We start from the raw sequence: 25,830 nt of genomic DNA on the forward strand, positions 1-25,830 counted from the left end.
TTCAAAACTTCAAAATGCAGGACCCTAGTCTCTGGTTTGAGAAACACCCAGCGCTCTCAGACAAGGTCTGTACCGATAGGAGAACCCTGATGAATCGAATCGAACGGTATATTGACCGAGCTGAGGTAACAAGATCGTTCGCGAACCATGCGACTACACCAAAGGGCTCCCCTCCAAGCAAACCCTGAACAATCTTATCGATGGCCTCAATGTCTGGTACAAAGTACCTTCGCCGGAGCTCGAGATTATCAAATTGATATGCGAAATGCTGCATAGATCGTGTCTTGTGTTCGTATTTATCCTCCTTCCGCTAATTTCAAGGGTTCTTTGTAATGTTTGGATTCACTTGGACGATGAGATTACTTTTTGGTACCATATAAGCCATATCTAACGTAGCCTCCCTAGAATCGATGATATACAAGATAACTCCGACTTACGTCGTGGAGAGCCGGCGGCGCATATGGTCTTCGGCGTGCCACAAACTATCAATTCAGCAACCTACTTGCTCGTAAAGTGCTTCGAGGAAGCTTCCAAGCTATCTCTGTCCGCGGTGACAATCCTTACTCGTACGTTTGTCGAACCAAACCCGGGGTTGTCAAATTGTTAATCTGGTATGCTCCTTTTAGAGGGTGTCAGTAAGATTCACGTGGGTCAGGGATATGATCTCCATTGGACTTTCCACGGAAATGTCCCGTCCGAGAAAGAATATATTAGAATGATCGATGGAAGTCAGTTCACTTTATTCAACTTGTTTTGTTTTACTACAGCGCATCTAACAAGCACAGAAACTGGAAGCTTCTTTCCACTTGCCATCCGTCTGATGAGGGAGCACGCTACTGCTACTCGGAACGTGTACGTATACTTTTCTTTATATATCGGTGGCTCTTTATACCCGATCCGTACACCAAATATGTCATAACTTGGTCCTCATCTTCGGTCAGAGATCGAGCATGCTAAAATGGGTTTGCTTTGATCAAACTTACATAGAGACATTTCCGTCGATCCCATCGAGGAACTCCTCCTGCTCCTCGGACGATTCTACCAAATACGCGACGACTACAACAATCTCGTTTCACCGGAGGCATGTCTACTCTACTATCTTCTCGATGACATATCTTATACTAACAAAGACTACCAGTACGTTAAAGCGAAAGGCAACCTCTCCGACCTTGACGAAGGAAAATATTCTATAATGATCATCCATGCGTTAAAAAATACCACAGAAGGTACGAAACTAAAAAGCCTTCTTACCCTTCGATCCCGGCAAGGCAATCTATCGGTCGAGCAGAAGAAGGTTGTAATGGGGATTTTGGCGCGGACAGAAAGTATGGAATATACATTCCATCTTCTGCGAGAGCTGCTGGAGGAAACGAAAAATCGACTCAGAAACATTGAAGACCTATTCGGAGGAAGGAACTCGATACTTCAAACTATTTTGGAGAAGCTAGAAGTGGCATCGATGGAGGCCTAGTTCGAATATCATACGCTTCTTCCGTCTGAAGCTGACTCCAGTCTCAGGTTTGACCCCGCTACTTTATTCAAACTGACATAATTTGGTTTGATTATACGACCCCAGCTTGGACGGATGGTTTTTGTAATATCGTGGTTTCAATCGCTCACGAGATCATCCGGATGTCCCGTATTCGTGAAGCCATGTATTTACAACTTCAAACACTAAGCCAAGACAAGACAAAACGTAACGGGCATTTGAATTTCGATCCTGAACTTCTAATCCCACGTTCTAGAAGGGAGCCCACCAATACGGCCGTCGGCAGTCTGAGCAAGAATCATAGAAGCCAACTACGTATTCCCATCTCGAATGCCCCAACATCATATGCCATCGATCACAATGTCGTAGAAAAAAAAAAAAAAAAAAAAAAATTCTATTTCCAAACCATCGCATCTTTTTTTCCCCCCATAAATCCTTCATTTCCATAATACAGAACCCCCAAGAAACCGAAAGCACCATACACCCCCTTCCAAATTCCAACACCCTGCAACACCACGCCGCATCCAGCAAAGGAATTTCTACATTCTATGCTTTTAGTAACAGCCTTCGCATGCCTATTTCGCCACAAAAGTCATGGTTCCGCCTAAGGAACGCCGGCCCAGATGGCGAGATACCCGCACGGGCATCGTCGTCCTCGTCATGTTCTTAATCTGTGCGCCAACCTTACGAAGAACACTATCGTGTCTGTCAGGCGTGGTAACGTACGCTTCCGTCCTCCCACCACGTTTGAGATATACAACCCCCCGTTTTTTTCTTTTCCTTTCGGCCTGGTGGAATCCTTCCAGAGCTTCCTTTTATTCCTTCCCTTGTATAATAGTAATAATACCCGTCGCCATCGTATTCAAAATCCTTGATACATACCTCCTAAATATCCGTCCGCTAAACCGCTTCGTCGCTCGAATGTTGAAAGTTGACGACGTCGAGTCAGTGAAAATATACCTGACGGTCGAAAGGTATCATCCACGTCTCACCCCATTGCCATGCGCCAAATATTCAGATTCCTTGCAGAGTTAGAAAGCATAAAAATTTCACAAAAGGCATGCCGACGTAGACATATAAAATACTTTCCAGCGACGGCAATGCTCCAGATATCATCGACGACCCCGGGCCCTTCGAACTCCCCGATAACACGGTCAGCGATGATCAGTTCGCAACAACCACTTCCGTTCCAGCAGTGGAATCTCCTGCATATAAAACGGAAGCGGCAACGGGAAAAGGAACGGGAACGAAAAAACCTGATATCAACATCGTACCACCTGCGCCGCGGTTGCCTGTGCCGTCGACGGAAACAACGATTCTGCGACGGCACTTCAGCCGGTTGAAACGATGCCCTGGAATAGGAATTCATTTTCTAATCCTGATATCCAAGAAAAGCCGAGGCAACAGTCTGTTTTATATCACCAAATACATGATCTGCCGGCAGAGCATCTGGGGATGAGGAATAAAAGTGTCGTTGAAGGCAATCATATCGCCCTACCAAATGCGAATATAACGATAAAAACAGCGAATAACTCGAAAACTCAAACAAAACAAGGACACCACCGAGCCCTACCCCGGAGCCAACCTACAAAGCCGAAGGCGTTGACTACGCTAAAATCCAGGCGCTGAAGGATAAATACCCGGATAAGCAGGTGCTTCACAGACACCTAGATACATTTTCGGCAATCATGAGCAGGTTTATGGCGCTAAGAGCGCCTGATGTATGGATTTTGGATCTTAAGGATCCGGTTTTCGATGAAAAGAAGCCGACGGCTAGAAGGGAGACGGATAAGGCTCGTAGGAGCCCGCGGTCCTCTACAAGCGGAGTCGACACATACCATCACCGGACAAATTCATCGAAATTCTCAAAAAAAATAAGAAACGAAATAAAAAAATAGCAAAAAGATAGAATATCTACAGCATCCGACATTCCCGGACCGTCACCGATTCCGGTACTACTCTGACAGTAAGAGGCTTGAGTAAGGCAGAGCGGACGGGATACCCTATTGCTCCTCTTCCTATGGCCGTAGATATCAGCGTCACCCGCGCGGTAATATTCATGCTCGACTTTTTTGCAAATTTTGTGTGTGAGCGACGTCCCGATTGGGAACCGGGCGGTAACCAGGGTTTTTGGCTTGGCGGACGTTGGAGATTTTGCGTTGTATTCACGCGATTCTATTTGAAGGCGAAAGCCATCAAAATTCATCGTGTGACTGAGAAAGTAACAGTCCTCGGATGAGGGTAGTAGTCTCAGCAGCCTCGGGGCCCCTTCCAGATTGTGTTTAAAACGTGAACTTGTCGTCTTTTTGAGGTTCAAAATCATGTAATCCTGTCATCGTGGTCTGGCCGATATACGTCGGCTTTCGTCTCTCGCTTTCTGGGTACGAGACTATTTCGCTTTCATTTGTCGGTTACTAAATTTCTTAAGCTCGGGTAGCTGAAACGGAATGCGTATCTTGAAGAAGAAGACTGTTGCTATTAAATGCTACTTTATAGATAAATATAAACGATTATAACTCCTGCCAAATGCAATGCAATTCGTACAAACGTGGGAGCAAAAAGCCATGGTATCGTAAGACGCAACCGGTCCTCTTCATAACCTCCCCCGTCATTTCATTTCATTTCATTCTTTACTTTTGTCTATCACAAATTCCCTCGTTCGGCCTGCTCTCTCTCAATAGCTTCGAACAGTGACCTAAAGTTGCCGGCTCCGAAGCCACCAAAGTTATTCCTCTGGATGATCTCAATGAAAACAGTCGGTCTGTCCATCAATGGCTTTGTGAACAACTGCAAAAGATATCCACCCTCGTCGAAGTCGATCAAAATATTTAACTTTTTGAGGGTCTCGAAGTCCTCCTCAAGCTTCATGCCCTGCTTGGCAAGTCTCTCCTTCATAGCAGTGTAATACGTCTCCGGAACGGAGATGAACTCGATACCACGGTTTCTCATCGCTGTGACGGTATCGATGACGCTCTTGGTACGGAGGGCGATGTGTTGGATACCAGGACCGTTGTAGAAATCAACGTATTCTTCGATCTGAGACTTCTTCTTGCCAGGAGCGGGTTCATTGACCGGCATCTTGACGAGTTCGTTGGGGGAAGCCATGACGACGGATCGGAGGGCCGAGTAGTCGGTGCAGATGTCCTTGTCGTCGACGGACCAGAAGCGGTGGAAGCCAAGGCACTTCTCGTAGCTGTAAAGTATCCGTTAGCGATCGATCCGAGAATATCAATGGGAGGAAAGTAGTGACTTACTATTCGCAAACCTTGTTCATCTGATCCCAATCCTGGTTACCGACACAATGGTCGATGGCCTCCAATTCAACGCCGGGAAGCAAGCCGGACAATGGGTCCTCCGATGTCGAGGCTCGATATCCGGGCATGAAGCTTCCGGTATAGCTGCTCCTATCGATCAAAGTATGCGTAGTCTCGCCGTATGTCTGGATGGTAGCGGTGACAACGCTTCCGAACTCCGCGTCTTCGGTTCTCTTCGGGGGTGCGACGGGGATAGCACCGTTCTTAACGGCCTGGTTGTAAACGGCATAGACATCGTCGACTTCAAAGGAGACATCCTTGACGGCATCGCCGTGCTTTTCAAGGTGGTCATGCATCTCTTTTAGCAGTTTCTTTTCCTCATCGGTTGCGTTCCTGATTTCCCTCGGCCGTAGCGGGGAGACCAAGACGAATTTTACGTTTCCATTCGATACGACATGGGAAGCGAAGACTCGAGAACCGGTTTCGAGACCGCTGTAGGCGAGCTGCTTGAAGCCCATACGGGCAACGTAGAAAGATGCAGCCTGTTTGGCATTGCCGACCCACCAAAGGATGTGATCGTAACCACGATATCCATATCCACCGGTTGAGGATTGACCGGAAGAGTTGAGGACCTCACCGGTTTCCGTGAGGATTGCAGGCTGCGGAGGAGCGGAAACAACGGGCTGAGCGGATGGAGCCATCGTGATGCTTTCTGTTATATCGAATTAGAACGGTGAGTGAATATCGATATGTTGAAAACTCGAGGCGTAGGTAATTTGATATCAATGAGAGAGGACCAAAGCAAGAACGGGACCAAGCAAGAACTTTATAACATGTCCTGTAACTGTCTGAGATTTTTAGTTCACGAAGAGATCCCGTTTGCGGGTTTGCATCCAATGTCGTCGAGGCAAATGCAGCTTACAACCCTACGTTCACTCCCAACAAGCTTAGCAACAGGGCTGCCGGGTTCCAAGACAAGCTTCCATGCACAAGGCCATCGCGCTTTGTCCGAATCGGGCAATATGTCTTCTTTGGGAATGCGAGATGCCCGTTGGTAGCCGGTTGTTACCGTCGATCCGCCAACACGGGCAACGCATCGGTGGAACCCTTTGCTCGGATGGGCCTCGAAGGGGTTAGAGCCCGCTTCATCCGCCCGGCTATCCAAGGTCGAGGTGGCGGTTGCTGGCTGCAGTCGGCTAGAACTTTGGATTTGGAACCCAGAACTTGCCGGTCAGAATGTCCGATGAGATGAGATGACATACGGGTGGCAGGGGTTCGTACGGCTGTGTCAAAAAAGAGTCTGGGGAAGCTGGCCTTCCGGTAGGGCTGGTCCGGTGTATTATATAGGCTATTCTTTGTTCTTTTTTCTAATATACCAAATTTACAAAAGAACTTCGACCATAATATCTACGTTCTTTCCTCTACACAAATCATTACCATTGATAACTTCCAAAGTTACTTTACTTGTGATTATTGTAATCGTCAAGATGGCACCGGCTCACCTCCTCTCTTCCAACGACGCCACCGTCCTCGAACAAATTTTCGACCCAGAATCCGCTCCAACCCCTTCTCCAGTCACGATAGACCCTTCTCTCCCTACATTTCCTCACATCAAAGTCTACAGCACTCTTACATCTCTCCGCTCCACCGAGATTCTCGCTATCCGTGCTGCCGAATCCGGCGATACGAACAAAGCCGTCCAGTTACTCACCTCGGCCATCGATTCCACCCCTGCATACTGCTCGGCATACAACAATAGGGCGCAGGTTCATCGTATGACTGCATCTCTCCAAGATGAACTGGAAATGGACAATCTGTTCTCTCAGAACAAAGAAATCAGAGAGAAAGTTCTAAAGGCATACAAAGACCTTACTATTGCCATCTCCCTTGCTACACCGAAGACGGCAACCGAACCCATCTCCCCGCAAACCGCAAAGATGCTGGCAAACGCCCACACTCAGCGTGCTACTGTCCTACATACTACATCAAAACACTTTGCAGAACGACCTAAGAACTTGGAGATTCCGAGAGAACTAGAATACCTTGGGGACGACCTCGGGGCCTGGGAGGAAGCTGCGTCGAGAGACTTTTTCTGGGGTGGAAGGTATGGCAATGAACTTGCCAAGGCGATGGCCGTGCATACAAATCCGTACGCTAAGCTTTGCGGAAGTATCGTGAAAGAGGCGATGAAGAAGGAAATCGGAGAGGCTTTCTAAAGTTTGATTCGCCGGATCTGTTTTTTGAAGGCGTTTGGGTTCATGATGTTATGAAATTGTAGTTATTACAGCGGCTGTCTTTTACCTTTAGAGTTTTATCGTATGATACCAGAACGAACGTAAATCGATCCTAAATGGTCAATTACATCAATCAAACCAGATACGTAGATTGCCCAAGCCGATTGTTCAATAACTACCTGCCTAGGTAGGAATCAGGCAGAATATCCCCTTTACCGGACATGAAACGATCGCCATCGTATATATAGCTTGTTGAATTCTGTATTGAATTCCCTAGCGCTCTTAAAATACACATACCGATATCCTTAAGAAATAAAATCAACGCTTCGCCGCTCCCTCCCCACCATCCGCAACCCCAACTTTCGGCAACTTGTGGCTCCTAAAATATGGCTCGAAATCCTGCCAAACAGCATTATAATCCTCTTGCACTTTTCCACTCTCCTTAACCGCCCACGTCGTTGTCGCAAGCTGCAAGCTAGTCTCGAACATGATCGCCAAGCTCCCTTCTCCGACCTTCATAGGTTTTAAATCTGCGTTACTAGCCTTCTCAAAGCTTTCCTTATCGGGTCCGTGGGCGGTGTTACAGTTGTGTAAACTTGCACCGCCGGGGAGGAAGCCACCGGCTTTGGCGTCGTATTCGCCGGTTACGTTGACCATGAATTCGGCCATGACGTTGCGGTGGAACCATGGCGGGCGGAAGGTGTTTTCGGCGACTAACCAACGGGGTGGGAAGAGGACGAAGTCGGCGAGGGCGGTACCCGGGGTGGCATGGTTCTTCATGGTTAGGACGGTGACTGTAATTTCATCAGCTGTGAATATTATGCGGTAGAGGGTGCGTAAAACTTACAGATCGAGGGATCCGGGTGATCGAAGCCAATAGAGCCGACCGGGCTAAACGTGTGTAGCGAATATTTGTACGGTAGATAGTTTCCATGATATGCAACCACATCGTACGGGCAGTGATTCTAAGAAAGTCAGATACCGCTTCGAATCCTCGTGAATAGGTACGATGCATACCTGTTTTGCCGAAAACAGTCCTCCCATGAACTTATTCACAACCTCCCACTCCTCATCTTCATCCACATACCGTGCCATCGGGTACTTGAAATCCCTGTGATTCGCCAACCCATTCGCGCCGATGGGTCCCAGATCCGGGAGCTCCCAGTGTCCCGCACAATACGTCTCAAGAATATATCCTCTACACCCTTTCTCCTCGCCTTCCGGAAGCTCGGGGATGGAAAACTTCATCCCCCTTGAAATCACACATATTTCACCGGGTGCAACAAGAAGGTTTCCGAATTCGGTCTGGATCGATAGACGTCCAAGTTGTGGGAGGATGAGGTAGTCGCCATCTGAGTTGTAGAATGATTTTCGGACCATGGGTTTGTTGAAGCCGTAGACGTGGATTGCCTGTTCTCATCAGCCTTCTAAATTCTAAAATATCAAAAAACAACACACGGACGTACCAATCCATTCTTCGTCTGGGGCTGCCCGCTCCCCGACACAGACCTTAAAGACTCGACGAAATCCTGCGATCCTGCAGAAGTATCGTGAGCACCACCGTCCATCTCGCTAGCAGCTTCTTCATCCCTACCGATTGCTTTGTCGGCTATGCCATGCGACGAAGGTACATCGAATGGATTCCACCGTAACTGTGTGGGAGTAACATGGATATCTTGCGTATTCGACGGCGAGTAGTCGCTGATAAGATATGGACAGGAGAGTTTGGTGAAACGGTCGTGTTCTACCGACGGACTGTAATTTATATAAAATGTTAAAATACCGTAATACCATCGGCCCCTTCGGTATATGGATGTTCATACCGAATACGGTATAACCACGTCCGCTGGTTATGTGGTCGGTCGACAGTGAAAGCGGTACCACTGAGCTGTTCGGCGTATAATCCGTATGCGCACTTTTGGGGATTGTTCCCAAGCTTCGGGAGAGCTCCCGGAACAGCTTCGGAGCAGAAGTGGTTTCCGAATCCCTCTAAATTTCGTTAGCCCCGTAGTACATGTTATTCTACCGTGGTATACTTACCGTGGTAGAGGTTTGGACCACCGTTTTCAGAATCTCTCCAGACCATTGTTAAAATATGTGTTTGATATTATTTAAAAAAGGGCTCTGAAGCTTATGATCGAATAAAGGGATTAAACCGTCGGTAGTAAAGTAAAATGTAAGAACAAACCAATACCATGACGTCGGGTAGCAGATATATCAATGGAGTGTGCAATTCGGCCTTAACCCGGCAGAACCCTTGCAAGTCGTGTCGCACGAGTTGCGGGGATGATTTTCCAGGCGTCAAGTCGCAGTTCGGCTGCCGTCGGCATACACTTCCAGCCAACGATGCTACCACGACATCCGTTCCAGAGGACATCACGACATTGATTTGCGGTTGCTTCGTACGGAGCTCCCCGGTCAATATCAGGCCATCGGTTTAGGTAATTGCAAAACAGCTTACACAATTAACACTTTTTAAGCTAAACCGGTTAACATTTGCCAAGAAGCCGCTGGGATCCTGTAACAACTTTTAGAAGTACTAGGTAACAGGCAGACCTCTTATAAGGTTTCGATCGTGGTATCGATTCAAGAGTTGATGGGCCGAAGCAAGCAGATAACAATTTTTGTTATACTCGGTAAAGTTGTTTTAAAAGATCTTGTAGATGTATTCTGCACACGTAATATGATTGATGAACAGATATGGACTGCTCATAGGTTCACTCCCGTCTAGTCTACAGAAAACTGGAGACTTGGGAGCTTTGGTCTCGTATTGACGTATTTACGAGATCCTGGCAACGAATTTTTAGAAAATCGCGTAATCACAAGATTCACAGCTTTGTGAGTGGTTTAGATTCTATAGTCACTCGGGCTCTGTGCAACAGAGTCTAGAGGCTGCGAACTTAACTATGAACTGTTTACAGAGTACTATAACGAAGATGCTAAAGTTTATTAATAGTTCTTGAGCCGTTATCCCAATGGCTTTGAAATAGAATATTCTGTTGGATGCAGATATAGAGTGTTTTTTTTTTACGCAATTTTTAGAATGAGATTTTACAAGAATTCATGAGATTCGCAAATTCTGTATTCTGGTCGACGGAATACATATCCCACAGTGGATTACCCGTCTGATTCAGACGGGCCAGATTCAGTATCGCTATCGATACTAATATTCCTGGCTTCAATCGCCTGGTTGATGATTTTTTGCAGGATAAAATGACCTCTCCTGAACGCTATCTTTTGCGCTTTACCAAGATTTCTAGACGCCCCAGCTTCAAGAAGAACTGCCGCGATATCCAGCCTTCCCAGCATGGCTGCGACCTCAATTGCTGTTAGATTGCTTCCAAATTGATGGTTGACGTCGGCATTTGGCAGAATCTTAACGATTTTATATAGTTGTCCATGAACAATAGCAAGAAGGAGCGGGATCTCCAGTCCTGCGCCCGTGGGTTGATGACCAGCCACGTAGTGATCAAGGACGCGAGTAAAGGCTTTTTCACTGGAGAAAGAAGTTGCTTCCCAAATTATATCAGTCGTTATTTCCAATGAGCTTTGCCGATCAAGGACCAGTTCGACTGTTTCGGAGAAGTCCCCGTGAAGCGCAAGCTTGAGAAGACAGGCCACCTGCTGGGGGTCTAAATCTGAGAGATGAGAAACTGTGATGTCGCAAAGACGCTTACGAAGGGATTCATCGAGGACGCATCGGCTCCAATGCAAGATGTCCTGTAATTCCTCCCCTTGCGCTTGCTTGTCGAACTGGTCCTTGAGGTTGAGAAGCAATCTTTCTGCTTTGCTATCGTCGTATTCGTGTCTGTAATCAATTTCTCCGTCGTCGTTTCGTCGCGATTTGAAACAGAATCGATCTAGCTTTCTAACGAAAGGATCATTTATCGTACGCTTTGGTGTATGGCCGTACTCTTCAATCATTTTCCTGACGAAATTCATAGAATCGCCCCTCCCACAGTTTCTTAGTGTAGGCAAAGTGTACTTAATAATGTTGCGAAAACTTTTGGAATACGAGAATATCCTTAGCCCATAAATTAATTTTTCATCAAAGGCTTCCCGAAGTTTGCTTATAAAATGTGTAGTGTCTCGCCCATTGAACAATATTCCTAGGAACTCTATGGTGATGCAGCTACTCCTTAAGGAATTCTCGGCGCGAACATGAATCTCTATATTTTCGAAGAAACCCAGCGCCAATTCCATGGAAGTTAGAAAATCCCTGCACATCCTGATAAAATATTTATTTGGTTCGCGATGAAAATCGTCATCCCACATAGCATCGATGACTTTCTGAGCCGTGGGCATTACTTCTTTGGTATGTTTTGGAAATCGGTAAGTCCAAGTTATCTCGGTGTCGTCAATCGCAATATCCTCAGCCCCGTGCTCGTCAGACGGATCGAAAAACAGGGTATCCCAAGTTTTCTTTTGCGAGATTAGTTCTTCAATCCGACCAATAACTCGGGATAATCCATGACATTCGAGACGACGAAAAGCATCCCGCTTGGATTGCAACAAGTACCCAAGATCTGCACCCGTGGTACCTGTATCTTCAAATTCTACAAAGTGTTCCAAAGAGACATTCCGGGGGTCTGCACCATACTCTAGTAAGATTTTTATTGTCTCGATATCCTCGTTCCAAATGGCCTCTGAAAGAGCGGTATGCGGGAAATGCTCGTCGTTTATTATCTCAACAACTTCCTCGTCAATTCTTCCGGAATATACGGGATGCTCGAGAATATTTTTCATCATTAGATGATTAGGGCGCATTATTGCTAGATGCAAGATGGGTTCTTGTGCCCCATTTCCGGAAAAATGGCAATCCTTTTGGGCATGTTTCTCCGCCAGAATCTGAAAACAAGCAAAATTGTGGGTAGAGACGCTGAGGCCCAATGCGGTTCGTGCATTGAGTATTCCACCGATCTTGTGGTTGCTGGTCCAAGCTAAACCGTCATCGACGAGCTTGCCTTTATATCTCGCAAAGGTTATCGAATCGATCTTTTTGGAGTTTTCAGACACACGGCGATCATTCGCCCCTTGATCTATCAATTGCGAGACTAAATTGGGACTGCTGACGAGGACAGCCGTCCAGAGCAGTGATGGCGAAAGCTCCGATACAGGCGCTCTGTTTACATTGATGTTTTGCCGAAGAAGAAAAGATGTGGCCGCGTTCTGCTGATACTCAATCGCAAATTGAGCCGCGGTAACACCAACCAAGTCAGGGTCAAAGGTTTTATCTCTTGATTCCTTCAAAGTCCCCAAATGTGCAAGGAACTTCAGGATTTCAATATCCCCAGTTCTTGCAGCACTATAAAACAATTCGATAGCGAAATTTATGATTATAAGTTTGAAAGCTTCTGGATTGTCGCTGATTTCCGAACTTGCAGAAGGCTCGGGGTAAGAATTGGTTTCTGTGCTTTCTTTTATTGTGAGTATCATTTCCAAAGTACGGGTGTGCTCTCTTAATAGACCAGATTTCAATAACAAATCCATGCACTGTCGTTGACGGAAACTATCATCTATGTTATTCGAAATCCGGATCATGTAAGATTTTAGGAAAACCATAAGATCTAACTGGGAAAGACCTTTACCGCCTCTGGGAATCTTTGTCGCCCAGGTCTCGGGGTCTTCAATGGGCTCCGGGGACAGTATTACCCGTAAAATAGAATCGCTGTCGCTATTGGCGAAAAGGTAGGACGGGGGCTCTAGAGAACATAAAATTAACTCGTGTAAGCTAAGAATAAATATTCTGAGGTATATTAAAGGATCATTACCGTTCAAGAGTAAACTGAATTGAGTTTCAAACATCTCTTCAAATCGCATCGTCGGGGCGATATGACGCAGTGAGCTTTGGAACACTAAAGGTAGGAATATTTCATGCGTGATAGGAGAAAACCCTCTACCACGAATGGATAGCCTTAGGGAATTTGGCGTGCTTGGGCTTGTTAAATTCAGCCAGTGGCCAAAATTTTCGCTGAAAGTCGGTGACGCTGGATAATTGGACGTCGACAATACCGGAATATGCGTGATAGGAGAAAACCCTCTGCTACGAATGGATACCCTTGGGGAATTTGGCATGCTTGGGCTTGGTAGTAGCGTGTTGTTTGTTAAATTCAGCCAGTCGGCCCATGCTCCGAATTCACTGTAAGTTGGTGGCACCGGGGAATTTGCGCCCACCAATATATTTGCAGAATTCAGCCAGCGGACCAAATCTTCGCTGAAAGTCGGTGACGCTGGATAACTAGACGTCGACAATACCGGAATGCTAGCCGTCGATTCCTCCGATCTGATTATTTCATGGTCGTGAGACTCTGTCGGAGACTGTGATTGTAACGGAGACGGTGTCGACAGCTCAATCCCTTTGGGGACATACCCTATTTATTCTTTAGCATGGTGATACTCATGGGGCGGCTGACCCTATTGCCTCCTTCAGAATTCCAGAATGGGGACCGAATAATATTTTACCCTGCAGGCTATCGTGTTCGGCGAACTTTCGTCGAAGGCGTTCAACCGTATCAAGGTATCTAGGCTTCTTTGGTTTGTATTCATCTTCATGAACGACTCGGCCCGCAACTTTGATGACAGTTTCTTTTCCTTCCGCCCTCCTCTTCTTCCTCTCGGCGTCGATGTGGTCACTATCTTTCCAACTAATCCTTTTTTTCAACTTCCAAACCACGGTGATCCTGTGATAATATTGTGCCTGACTTTTACAGTATTAGACGATTCTGATTGTGCGGGGAGTTGGATAATATATATTTACGTCGCTTCAAACCCTTCTTCCCTCACTAGTGTCTCTCGGACTTGCTTCAGAGTTAAGGGTGGTTCTTGATCGATATACAAAAACCTAATGCGATCTTTGTGTCGTTCCCAGGTGGCGTCATCAATTTTTGGCGGCCGCGGAGGCACCTTTGCTCGACGCTTCGGAGCTTCCGAGCTCATGCTTGTAAAGGTATTTTGTAAGGCACTGGAAGTTATGCAAGAGATTTGGATATTCAGTAGTTGAAATTTGGGGATCTTGTTCAATTGAAAGAGGGATGGAGCTGGGGTTTAAATATCAAATGTTAAAATTACCCCGCACTCTTTCCCTAGCAGGATCAGTTTTTATATAAGTAGCCTCGCGGAGGGTGGCGTATCCCGTTCGTGCAGCCTCGTAACGAGATTTGCGTTCGCGGTTTTTTTCTAATATCTTGCATTGCTTTGTGTTGTCTGTTGCATATTACATACTGCCTGCGATTGGCTGCATGGTAAGCCGGATGGAGCTTCAAAGGTATTGTGGAGCGATGCTTCCAAAAGTTGGCCGTTGGTGAATGAGCTCCAAGGAATTGTTCTGGACAAACATGAAGTGGATATATACCCATCCAAATAGGAGCTCCTTATGAAGCCATAGTTTCGATCCGATGAAGCAGCCAGATTATAAAGCAATATCATAGTAACTATAACCCGAGGCTCTCGGGTGAGCCGTGTCGAAACTACGGTTGTCCATGGCGTCACCAACTTCTAGCTTCTCGTTAGCTAATTAGTGCTGGTGCCGTGGAATCTGGGTACGAGCCCCCAGAAAATAACCCGTAGATAAGCGAGGTTGCACAAACCGGGGGAAATATTTATACTCTTTCGATTCCAACGTTGTCACTGACTTCTTACTAAGTATCTTTCAATTCAAACTTCTTTTAACAATTGATATCTGATATCGGATTTAAATACTAATTTATAACTACAGAGTATCCGATACACCGGTATTATCACGACCATGTCTTCGCAGCCGAATATAACACTGCACACCTACTTCCGCTCCTCATGCAGCGCCCGGGTCCGTATGGCCCTTTACTGGAAGGGCCTCGCATTCACCCCAGTTTACATCCATCTTCTCAAAGACGACCAATTCTCCGAGCCCTACGTCGCTCTGAACCCTTCGAAGGCAGTTCCCACAATCACCTTCTCACCAAATGAGAATGATACACAATCGGAACCCGTCACTTTTGTTCTAACCCAATCGATGGCCATCCTGGAGTATTTGGAAGAAAAGTTCCCAGCACCGGAGTACCCCTCACTTTTCCCCACAAATCTTGAAGACAGAGCTCGAGTACGACAGTTATCTCATATCGTCGCCTGCGACATACAACCCCTCACAAACCTGAAAATGTTAAAACAGGTGAAAAAGTTCGCTCAGGAGGCCGGGAAGGATCCTGAAACTGCAGGTCCGGAATGGCAGAAGAGGAATCTGGCGGAAGGGTTGAGGGCTTTTGAAGCCGTGGTTAGTAAAACGGCGGGGAAGTACAGTGTTGGGGACATAGTCACTATGGCGGATTTTTGTTTGGTGCCGACAATTGATGGGGCAGTGAGATTTGGAGTCGACATGAGTGAGTTTGAGACTATTGGAAGGGTATGGAGGGCGCTAGAGGAGGTGGAAGCGGTCCAGAAAGGGGGTTGGAGAACACAAGGGGACACACCCGAGGAATTCAGGTGTTAGTTAAGTATCAACATGTATTGTAAGATCTTTAAGCAATTAAAAAATAGCTGTAGTATTAGACGCGGACGTCATAAGCCTTGGCCCTTCTGAATCCGACTTTATATCGCTTTTCTGGCCTCACTTTAAACCCAATGCCTGCCCCATCTTCATATTTATAATTCCAGTACTGTTTTATCGACCACACGGAGACATCCCCACACACCTCTTGAATCTCTGGTTCTCCCTCGGTTTCCAAATTCCCCCGACAACGACGTAAAATCCGCTCGGTCAGGCCTTGTCCTCCGAACTGCTGCTTCAAACTGTTCGATAATATAATCGTAGACCTCCATGGACCATTGGTCAGCGGCCAGACCATTTCGATCAACCCTTCATATCGTTTATCGGAAACACTACTGTTTTCTTGAGTTTCGAGATCCGATTCCAGCGTAATTGTGACGTGGGGCTTTTCATTAGCATTTGAAAGGATATCTTTCAATCGGTACGCAAAAGGTAGAAGCGCATCCTTCATCAAGGATCTCGTAACCTCGTCGTCGTCGGTACTGTCGGACGGACAGGTGCGGAAATCCCTGACATCGATTCGGACATGGCGAATAAGATATCGATATCGCGATGGTAGTGTTTTAGCTTGTGCTCCATCTCCATTTGTAACTTCTTCTAAGGAGTTATAGACGTTACGGGACCGTAATAACCAATAAGAGTTTTCGAAAGACAGTTCTCGGAAATTTCCTTGAGTACGCTACGGGAATACCGTAAACAATCATTAGATATAAACATCACTCATAACCATACCAATTATATTACTTATAAGAGGAGAAAGGAGTAGTTATCATACCTATTACGGTGGCACGCTAAATTCTCCCAGGGAGAGTCATAATAGGCTCTAACATATTTACGAGGACGAAGCCTAGCAACCGAGGAGTTTGTGGTAATCTAAAAATGAAAGACGCTTCGAGAATATAGTGCTTCTGATGCCTCTAAATGAATCTTTCGGTTTACATAGAGGATTGAAAGGCTAAGGCCAGATTTAGGGTACGGTGATATATAGTCTTTCCCGACATTCCTGATCCTTTCGGATGGGATGGGAGGCGCGGAGAGGCAGACGAGGTATTCATATATTTCATCGCGGATTTCGCGTGGGAGTGAAAGAAAAGGGAATGAAGCTGTCATCTTTATGCTCTGGCTCTCCAAAACACGATTCTCCGAGATTGGTAGTCTGTGTGGGGAGGATTGAAAATGTTGGAATTTGCTCCCTCAACACCATTGTCGACATGCTAGTCCTAAATACCAATACTCGAATCGAATCTACGATTTAATTAAAGTAATAAAATATATAAAATTGATAGTATGCCGGAGTATGAACACAAATAACCAACTACCAAATAGCACACCCAATGCTCCTAACTTTCCTCACAACAACATCCCATAAATCCCCAGGCTCATATCACCGTTTTTCCTCTTTCGCCGTAATCCTCGTCATATTAGTACATATTCGTAATATCTCTCCAGGCGACACATACTTAAACCTCTCCATTATGTGCTCCGGAATTGTAACCTTATAATTCCACGGTCCTAGAGTTAACGGCTAAATCGTCTCAAGAAGCTCCAAATATATCGTCCCATTTTCAAATTCCCATGCTTCATTCTTAATCGGGCCACAGGTACAGCTGCAATCTCCATCTCTCCAGCCGGCTCTAATAACTCCCTGAGCCGATAACTGAAGGGTAAAAGTAATCGGCATGGTGTATCGCACTCGGTTCCCTACGGGGAGAGGGGACACCCGTTGGTTTTGGGATGGGAGGTGGTGGGAAGCAGGGGAGGTATTTATACATCTGGTCTCGGAGCTCCGGAGGGAGACGGAGGAACGGGGATATATTTTTTTGTCGGACTGGTTCCATTATTTTTTTTTAACTTTTTCTTGGATTAATATTATCAGCTCATTGGTATAATATTATACCGGATACTTTGGGGAGGACTAGTTTACAAACCGAGGCGGGAGGTCGGGCTACCGTACTAATATATCGGAATGCTTACGGTTCTTATATATACCCCTCAAGATATATCCCCAAACCGACGAAAGTTCGGCAGAGAGGTACAAATCAGTGCATTTTTGTAAATCTTTTTCGCATATTGTCGCTCCCTTAAGATGTTTTTGAGGATATATGCGCAGTACGGGAGACGCACGTGGGTACGTCATCTCTACCACGTTATACCCTTTACTTCACTTTTATCTTTTCTTTATCCTTTTATTCAGCAGCTTACGTCGAAAAAAATAGCGAAGCGGAGTTTCGGGCAAAAATACCAACGTCTACCTGGCGAAGAAGTTTCAGATTATAACAATTACTACGGATTGGGTGCATAAAAGGTACCAAGGCTCCCCGACTCCAGTTAAAGAGGTACAAATCTTCAGCCGCTAGGCAAGGCAAGCGAAATCGCAGGGTTCATGGATATTATATTATATAGTAGACTGTACAGGTGGAAACGAATACGGTTTCGAAATAAAATAACAGTAGCAGGAATGCCATTATTAAAAAAAATATGTCTAGAGTCGAGGGTATAGGTTAACATTCTAGACTCCCTGCACGGGCCTTATCAATTGATGCAGGAAGCCCATGTGCGATCATGGCCAACGTATGGCGACAACGTTCGGTGCGGCGAAACCAGAAAGAGAAAAAAATTTTGGCTCGCAGCCCGCATCATACGACATGTGGCTGGAATGCTGTAGGTCTTATATGTGACAATATATCTGAGGCAACCAGGCGGCGGGATATCTCCACGGACTTTTACTTTTTGTATTACAACCTTCGCTATTGGCCTCGAATTGTGCCTGGCATGGGGAACTTCTAGAAGCTCTCTTTCGAAGGGATAGGGGAGGGCCTTTTATCTTGGTTGGCGACTTGATATTTGGTCAGTGGGATTGATAGCTGAGGCGCTCGAGCTGGTGCCAGCTTGGCTAGCGCATGTCTCAGATATTCAATCCCCAGCTGCGACTTGACCGTTTTTAACTTCAAACCCTCAATTGCCCCATTTTTTTAGATTGATTTCATTATCATGCATTGAACATTCATCTCAAGCTTAGCGTATCATAAGGATCAAGAATAGACTACTCTTTCTTCATCCCAGTAACTTTAGTCCACCTCCCCCACTCCGCCGGCAAAATCAGACCAGAACACTCTCCAAAACCGACCCTACCTTCTCCGCTGCCCGCATGTCCTCTCAGTATAACTTCGTCTCCATCTTCTAACCACTTCCTCTTCACGCCGTTGATATCAATGTCTTCTTTACCGCCCTGCGTAGCCTCAAGGTAACTTCCGACCGATGTTTTATCGAGGCCAGAGATAGTTCCGGAGCCCAGCAAATCACCGGTACGCATGGCGCAACCGGTGATGGTATGATGCGCAAGCATCTGCGAGAACGAGAAGAGTAGGTTCTTCGAGTTTGAAGTGAATACCTTCGAGAACTCTTGTTGTCCGGCCGCTATCACCAATAAATGTCAACAATCACCGAATAATAATCAATATATGGCAATCACTCACGCTTAACGAGCACCTCGAGCTCAACATCGAACACCCCTTTCCCACCCCTCTTCTCATCCCTCAAATACGGCAAAACCTCACCACCCTCCAACTGTGCTGTCCTAAACCCTTCCAAAGCCTCATCGGTAACAATCCACGCTCCAACGGTGGTCCCAAAATTCTTGGCATTGAAAGGTCCAAGGGGGACATACTCCCAAGCCTGTACATCTCTAGCACTCCAATCGTTCATAAGACTGTATCCGAAGATGTGATCTTCGGCGTTCGCAATATCGATCGGGCTACCCATTTCGTTGGGTCGGGAGACGTAGCAGGCCAGTTCGAGTTCGATGTCGAGTCTGTTGCATTGGTCGAAGTTCGGAGTGGAGTTCGTGGGAGGGCAGGTTTGGCCGAGTGGGCGTCTGAGGGGGGTACCGGAGACTACGACCGTGGAAGCTCGGCCGTGGTAGCCGACTGGGAGGTGGGTGTAGTTTGGCTGTAGAGCATTGGCCGGACCACGGAAAAGAACGCCAATCTAGAATATCATTTTCAATTAGTATTCGATAGCATTTTTTCAATCAAGGTGGGAATAATACATTGAAAGCATGATTCTTTCCGGCATAAAAGTCGGTGTAATCACCAATCTCCATCGGGAGATGCATCTTCGCATCCTCCATCCTAACCAATGCACTTTCAACATCGGACTGCCACTGCGAACCAGTCTTTACGACTTCAATAACAGCATTTCGAACAGCGACTCGAGCGGTCCGCCCTAACGCTGCAAATGCGTTGAGTGTGGTTTTCTGAAGGGCCTCACAGATTTGAGATGCATCTGAAGATAAAACTTTTGGTAGAACGGTATACGATAGAGCGGAGAGATCGAGAACGTGGTTTCCGATGGCTGTGCATGGGCGAGGGGTAGAGTTTGTAGAGGTGGAGAAGACGCCGAAGGGAATGTTGGCGAGTGTGAAGTCGCTATCTCGCGGGATTGTGATGAACGACATTGTGGAATTAAAAAGAAGTTAATTGATATCTCAAGATACCGAAAAAGGTATTCAATCCGACCGTGATTCTCGAGTCCTCAAAAACACTCCGAAGTTATAATACTCTGTCGATGAGAAATTTCAAGTAATCCGGGGTAGACAGGCAGCCTTTTAAGAGTGTTGGAATTGATCGTAGCACAATGGATGCATGCCGAGGGTAGCCGCGCGATGAGCTCAAGCTGTCGCGCAGGGGTTCAGCTACCCATGGCCGTGGGTTCCAAATCCTGCCCGAATTATGTAGCTGTCTCGATTATATCAGACAAAATGCGAAACCTATGGTTCGTTCCATGTATGTATGTATGTATGTACAGACAGACAGATACACTATCATGCAAATGTATGCCCACCCCTAGATAACGCCAATGCATACTAGGTAATAGTATATCAAACCCAATGTCACGAACAAAATATGCAGGCCGCCCTGCATTCCCCAAAATCCCCAAAACAATAGGCCTCGAAGAAAGAAAAAGGATGAAATGAAAAAATAAAAAATGAAAAATAAAAACGACCCTTCATAACCATCATTACCCGAGTTTCGTAAACCTGCTGCCATATTATAGGAAAACCCCAGGCAGATTATCGCTAGTATCGGTATTTCTCTTCCAATTCTGCTTGGACGGGCACCTCTTCGTGTCGATGAAACGTTCCGCATCCATGGGTAACATCATCTTGACTTCGGGACAGTACTCCCACATTTTCTGTCGGAGTTCAGGCGTACCCCAGACGCCGCCGTGGAGCCATTCTCCTCCATTACCCGTGTGGAAGCTATATTATCGCATTAGCCACCATTATTACGTCGTCGATGGTCATAGATACAAGTACTCACCCCATCGGCCTCTCACTGAACAGCATCTCAGCTGAAAACTTCTGTTGCTCAGTCCCATTCGCCAAATGCGCACCAGGTAGCAATCCCAACCGCGACGTCAACCACACATCCTCCGGCTCGGTATGCGGAATTCTAATCTGATTCTCCAAAATCTTAATAATTTTAGATACCCGTCGAACGCTCAGACCTCCGTTTCCTCCAAATCTGTCGCCGGTATTCCAACTAGCACCGACCCAATCGAATTCTAACCAATCATTTAGATTCTGTTTCGAATTGGCACAAATCATAGCATCGGTTTGGAAGACCAGTAGGTGTTCAGCAGGGTAGAGGACATCTCGATAGAATGTGAGGTTTGTGAATGTTTGGGAGGTTGCTTCCTGGCCATTCATCGACATGCCATCGGGGAGTTCGGCGATGTCGAGTTTTCCATCGTTGATATGGGCACGGACGACATGAGAACGGTTGAGCCGTTGGACAGCTTCCTCCGTACCGAAGAATTTAAATCTCCCTATAGGTAAGATTATAAATTTTTTAAAATCAGTCCCCTTTATTATCGATATAAAGATCCCGAAAAGGTCGTACTCGTGACAAAAACAAAATTCGAACAGAGGAGAGGGAGAAGCCTACAGTCCGGTGGCACGACACTCATGTAATGTAATAGCAGGGGAGTGAGATGCGGTAAAGCTCTACCTTCAATCAACAACGCAACTTTGGTTTCGTTGAAGGGCGACCGCGGCTTGTGAGGAAACTCGAATTCGACGCGAGGTACTCGGGAGATCACTTTTTTGGAGGCGTTGGGAAAGAGGACGAAGCTCCAGGCGAAGAGAAGCAGGCCTATCGGGAGCAGCGCCCTCTTTGTGAATTTCGCCGATAGTTCCATCTCTCGTAGCTAACGTGAATACGGCGTGGAAAAAACTATTCTCGGTAAGGAATCCCAGGATCTACTGGCCAGCTGGGAGAATCGGTGGATGGTCCGGAGTATTATCTTGATTCCCGGAAGAGTAATATGGACGATGATTACGGTTCTTCGGTAGTAAGAGGGAGTATATTAAGAGAAGGTCTGTTGGAGGCGTTTATGCGAAGGACGCAGACTATCTGTCCCTAATTAATTGGTTGCATCCATTATACCACCACAGAGCGCAATATTTGAAGATCTAGTTGAAGGGGCAGGAGAATGAAGCGAAGTAAAGGAAATAAAGTGAAGAAGTGGATATCTATACATGCAATTTAACTTATTAATTACCATGACTTGTATTGTGCGAGTCGAGGCGATAGTTACTGCAGGACAGCGCATGCAGGGGATGGAGCCCGTCCGTTCACCAGCGGCGACAACGGCTGGGATTGAGCTCTATTTCATGTAGCTATTGATATTATCTGCACACCTTCGAAATTCGAAACAGCCGAGACCAGAATTAAAAGTGTTCCTGTCTGTATGTCCGAATCGACTATCACGAGAACATCCAAGTTCCTGCTTCTGGCGTTATCGAAACGGGGCATACGTAGACCCGGTTCGATCTGAAACAACCACCGATCTCGAACAAGTCCTGTTCAGGAACCGAGAACAATGCACAGTGTAATGACCCTTGTAGCTGGATGTTCGAGTGTGGGATAGCACCCGTTTTGGGAACTAAACCGGTTGTGGTAGGGCACTGGGACAAGGATTCTGGTGTATCATGCAGCTGGGCGGGAGGAATTAATCCGATAGACTTATCCAACGTCCAACTTGGCTTCGACATAAGGCACACTCGACACCCGATTGTTTTTTTTTTTAATTCTCAGCCAATTGAAGGGATGAGATCGCGAAATCGCAATAAGATGAGCATCCGAGGTTCGAAGGCTTCGTTCCATTATCCCGATCCCGTTAATAACGCTGTTTGGCCGTTGGAAGACGTTGTACAAACCTCAAAATTTAAACCCGGTTCCTGATAGTGTATATATTACGGCGCATGGCATTGCCTGGTCCCAATGATCGTCGTCGACAAGATCACGCTAACGAGCAGGCATATTCTACCGATATCTATTCCCTTACCCTTTTCTTCTTTTTTCTGGATAAATTCGACTCAATCCCGTCTTTTGGGTCTATCGTATGGAATGTTTTTTACTTATCCCTTTGTTGGACTGCAGATCTTATACTCCGTCATGATCATAACCTTTGATGCTGGTCGTGCGCGAAGCTTTCAGCCACACCACGCAGAAAATAACACGATAACATCATCTTGAAGGTAGGGGTATCATTGAATAATCCATGCATTCCATAAACCGATATTCATATCTCATAACAGGAATTAGGCGTGTAAATAGGTAACAAAAAAAGAAGAAAAAAATTCAGAAAACCCAACCTGTCATAAAGGCGTTATCATATATAATATACAATGGAAGTGAACTCGTCCCTCAAAGCGCGAGGTTAGATCCGGATTAAAGAAAGAGGAAAAGGGTATCTAAACTATATTCTGCTCCTGCTGCCAAACATTCGGATTCTTCAGCGTCGGCTCCGGTCTTGAAACAACCTCATGCACAACCGCACTTGCCGCCTCCTCATCGTCCTCCCGAGCAGCCGGTCAGATTCTCTGCCCCCAAACCCATGGCCGTGCGTTCGTTAATACCTGGAACAAAAAAGCACGTTAGCATCCCTGCTAGTTATTCCCAAGAGATGGGATGAATTTGCTTTCCGAGAGAAAAAACTTACCGTAGACATGTGCATCAACGAAGCCATTAAACACCAAAAGCATCTAGAAAAGACCAGGGAACCACATTAGCCACAATATATTCTCGGAGCCAACCGTACCGAATACGCAAGGGAAACAAAACAAAACATGCCTTAGCTAGTTCCTCCACATGAATACTAACCCCCTCACCACCCCTCGCAACCTGAATAATGATAACAATCGTAGGAATAGCCCAAAGCACGGCATAAGCAACGGATAAGAAATCATCTGAATAGCAATCTTTCTCACTTGCTTTTGATGCCCGGCTTCCTCCTGTGCCTTTTCGGCTGCTGTTTGTATCTGTCCTGAAACAGCCGGGCCATGAACCGTTGGTGGAAATCCGGTGGAAGATCCGGCCCGGGAACTATCGAGGCTTGAAGAACTGTTCCCACTGGAGATTTCGTCAGGGGTTAATCTTTTCAGATTTGGGGTTTGCAGTTGGAGTGGTAACGGCGGGTCGGAGTGGGGCTCTGTCGGATGCACGTCCGCGATAAGTCTTTTGGATGTTTGCGCGACGGCGGGCGTGGAGGAATAGACGGTGGACGGCGATGTAGATGACCAAACAGGCGAATATAACGATCCGGCGAGGAATGTAATTGAAGTACAGGCGGATGTTACGAGATCCCAGCCAGCAGACTACAAAACCCGTTCGTACCATTCTCATTTGATACCAATAGAGGGTACATGTGAATATATGAATACTTACATACATCTACTATCCATTATTCATGATCAGTCAGCTGCGGTTCTCAAAGTAATATATACGGGGATGGAAATAACATACTCTGGGCGAAGAAAAGCTGCATAAGAAACCCATTGGCGGAGCAAAATCTTCCATTCGACGGCGATGAGACATCCTGCCCTGTCATCATCGACAAGCTAGGGATGAAGAAGTTGAGGTCAAGTAGAAGGTCGCTGAGCGCCAGACCAAGAATCAATTTATGTCTGAGAGAGCGACATCCCCTTAGGAATTATGCAATTGCGATATATCTTAGCAAGTCATTTATCATTTAAGATCACTCGAGTATATATAGGGAAAAAATACGTACAACGATTCCTAGAATCATATAAAGAGACCCCACGATGGATAACACCGATCCCGCAAGCACAACGCCCGCTAAGTGGCGCTGGCTCCACGCATCACCGAATGGCTGCATCGTGGCTTGATTAAAACGAGGAATATAAATGTAAAAAGGACGGGGAATGGAGCTCAGCTCCGAAGGACTTAGCCAACTGCAGAATAAAGTCCTTGGAATACAAAGAAAGATATGCCCAAATAATAACTGGGAAGACCCCCAAATATAAATATTTTGTACTCAGGGGCAAAGATAAGAAAGATAGATATCGATGGCAAGATGGTATGTAGGTATGTATATGGAAAATAGATCTCTGCGCCTGCTAAACCGATTAAAGACCTTTTTAATCGTAAGAAAGAAGCTAACGATATTGTAAAAAGATCTTGATATAGGGTTGGATAACAAGGAAATCCGAAGGGGGAGAGATGATCTCTTGCTAGAATGATGAGAGAAGGCATGATCGAAAGTGAGGATCTTACCTGGATTATATGCTCACAGAAGAGTGTTCTAGATATCAAGGAGGGGCGAGCAGAAAACAATGACCCTGCGTTTGGAGGTGTGAGTGGTACCGGGGTGCACGAGGACGGGCATATGCTATGGGTACATTTGAATCCGCCATAGTGAAGCAAGCCGTTGTATACCGAGCAGCTAGTGCGCCACGGCGAGGATATCAAAAAAAAAAGTCACTGAATCAGGTAAGTCTTTTTGCATACAAAGATGGCAAAGAGGCTTTGACAATTTGAAAAGAGCGAACTTATGAAGTAAGGAATTACTCAAAAAGGGGAAAGGAGGAGGTAAGTACCACCTCCTTTGCCCGCACTAGATCTCACATATGTCCAATAGATCGACCGAATCACGAATTTTCGTAACTGGGGAGAGGTTTAGCTCTTCGCGTCAAAGTTAGGGGAGGTCATGCATGCCCAGGATTTTTGAACGCGGGAGGGAGGGGAAACGATCGAAAATTAAGAAACGGGCCACAAAGAACGGTTATCGAGGGATCAGGCAGACTCAGTTTAGTCCATTCGATTCCAATATATGGGATTGGTACAGAGTACATGGAGAAAGATAGCCGACAGAGAAGCTAGGTTGGCGAGTATGTAATGTACATACATGTGCGTAGCTCGTGTACATAAACTAAGCTAAGTGCATACACCATACCAGCTAAAGGCTATGAAGCAGAAGAGAAGGAACAGACGACGTTAGCAGCGCCGTTGAGAGATCAAGAAGATG

At 46.1% G+C, this 25,830-nt stretch overlaps 10 protein-coding genes across 11 annotated transcripts; 3 read left to right on the forward strand and 7 right to left on the reverse strand.

Moving 5' to 3' along the window:
• Positions 1 to 14: 14 nt before the first annotated feature.
• DFL_001722 (uncharacterized protein) lies at positions 15 to 1,471 on the forward strand (the record flags this gene model as incomplete). Its single annotated transcript, XM_067630384.1, has 7 exons — positions 15 to 65; positions 134 to 288; positions 406 to 566; positions 627 to 728; positions 786 to 852; positions 988 to 1,081; positions 1,139 to 1,471. 7 exons carry the CDS (start codon positions 15 to 17, stop codon positions 1,469 to 1,471), a joined length of 963 nt encoding a protein of 320 aa, XP_067493032.1.
• A 2,661-nt stretch (positions 1,472 to 4,132) lies between these two features.
• Positions 4,133 to 5,444, reverse strand: DFL_001723 (uncharacterized protein; the record flags this gene model as incomplete). The annotated part of the gene is made up of 2 exons (XM_067630385.1): positions 4,133 to 4,682; positions 4,744 to 5,444. 2 exons carry the CDS (start codon positions 5,442 to 5,444, stop codon positions 4,133 to 4,135), a joined length of 1,251 nt encoding a protein of 416 aa, XP_067493033.1.
• Positions 5,445 to 6,230: 786 nt separating this feature from the next.
• DFL_001724 (uncharacterized protein) lies at positions 6,231 to 6,959 on the forward strand (the record flags this gene model as incomplete). The annotated part of the gene is made up of 1 exon (XM_067630386.1): positions 6,231 to 6,959. One exon carries the CDS (start codon positions 6,231 to 6,233, stop codon positions 6,957 to 6,959), a length of 729 nt encoding a protein of 242 aa, XP_067493034.1.
• A 336-nt stretch (positions 6,960 to 7,295) lies between these two features.
• DFL_001725 (uncharacterized protein) lies at positions 7,296 to 9,063 on the reverse strand (the record flags this gene model as incomplete). The annotated part of the gene is made up of 7 exons (XM_067630387.1): positions 7,296 to 7,771; positions 7,825 to 7,942; positions 7,995 to 8,387; positions 8,444 to 8,514; positions 8,572 to 8,732; positions 8,801 to 8,966; positions 9,018 to 9,063. The coding sequence occupies 7 exons, from the start codon at positions 9,061 to 9,063 to the stop codon at positions 7,296 to 7,298; spliced, it is 1,431 nt and encodes a 476-aa protein (XP_067493035.1).
• A 1,031-nt stretch (positions 9,064 to 10,094) lies between these two features.
• DFL_001726 (uncharacterized protein) lies at positions 10,095 to 13,913 on the reverse strand (the record flags this gene model as incomplete). The annotated part of the gene is made up of 5 exons (XM_067630388.1): positions 10,095 to 12,486; positions 12,550 to 12,679; positions 12,749 to 13,348; positions 13,440 to 13,678; positions 13,735 to 13,913. The coding sequence occupies 5 exons, from the start codon at positions 13,911 to 13,913 to the stop codon at positions 10,095 to 10,097; spliced, it is 3,540 nt and encodes a 1,179-aa protein (XP_067493036.1).
• Positions 13,914 to 14,721: 808 nt separating this feature from the next.
• On the forward strand, positions 14,722 to 15,441 carry DFL_001727 (uncharacterized protein; the record flags this gene model as incomplete). Its single annotated transcript, XM_067630389.1, has 1 exon — positions 14,722 to 15,441. The coding sequence occupies one exon, from the start codon at positions 14,722 to 14,724 to the stop codon at positions 15,439 to 15,441; it is 720 nt and encodes a 239-aa protein (XP_067493037.1).
• Positions 15,442 to 15,496: 55 nt separating this feature from the next.
• DFL_001728 (uncharacterized protein) lies at positions 15,497 to 15,949 on the reverse strand (the record flags this gene model as incomplete). The annotated part of the gene is made up of 1 exon (XM_067630390.1): positions 15,497 to 15,949. The coding sequence occupies one exon, from the start codon at positions 15,947 to 15,949 to the stop codon at positions 15,497 to 15,499; it is 453 nt and encodes a 150-aa protein (XP_067493038.1).
• Positions 15,950 to 18,541: 2,592 nt separating this feature from the next.
• DFL_001729 (uncharacterized protein) lies at positions 18,542 to 19,954 on the reverse strand (the record flags this gene model as incomplete). The annotated part of the gene is made up of 3 exons (XM_067630391.1): positions 18,542 to 18,915; positions 18,975 to 19,485; positions 19,547 to 19,954. The coding sequence occupies 3 exons, from the start codon at positions 19,952 to 19,954 to the stop codon at positions 18,542 to 18,544; spliced, it is 1,293 nt and encodes a 430-aa protein (XP_067493039.1).
• Positions 19,955 to 20,547: 593 nt separating this feature from the next.
• On the reverse strand, positions 20,548 to 21,699 carry DFL_001730 (uncharacterized protein; the record flags this gene model as incomplete). 2 transcript variants are annotated; one of them, XM_067630393.1, is made up of 3 exons in its annotated part: positions 20,548 to 20,758; positions 20,820 to 21,327; positions 21,510 to 21,699. In XM_067630393.1, 3 exons carry the CDS (start codon positions 21,697 to 21,699, stop codon positions 20,548 to 20,550), a joined length of 909 nt encoding a protein of 302 aa, XP_067493040.1. The 2 variants fall into 2 exon arrangements, with proteins under 2 accessions (XP_067493040.1, XP_067493041.1); XM_067630394.1 differs by having other exon boundaries at positions 21,447 to 21,699.
• Positions 21,700 to 23,354: 1,655 nt separating this feature from the next.
• DFL_001731 (uncharacterized protein) lies at positions 23,355 to 24,362 on the reverse strand (the record flags this gene model as incomplete). The annotated part of the gene is made up of 6 exons (XM_067630395.1): positions 23,355 to 23,422; positions 23,506 to 23,548; positions 23,637 to 23,687; positions 23,774 to 24,160; positions 24,231 to 24,236; positions 24,309 to 24,362. The coding sequence occupies 6 exons, from the start codon at positions 24,360 to 24,362 to the stop codon at positions 23,355 to 23,357; spliced, it is 609 nt and encodes a 202-aa protein (XP_067493042.1).
• Positions 24,363 to 25,830: the final 1,468 nt, after the last annotated feature.

The sequence above is a fragment of the Arthrobotrys flagrans genome (assembly GCF_004000055.1).
Source record: "Arthrobotrys flagrans strain CBS H-5679 chromosome Unknown unitig_3, whole genome shotgun sequence".
Lineage (NCBI taxonomy): Eukaryota > Fungi > Ascomycota > Orbiliomycetes > Orbiliales > Orbiliaceae > Arthrobotrys > Arthrobotrys flagrans.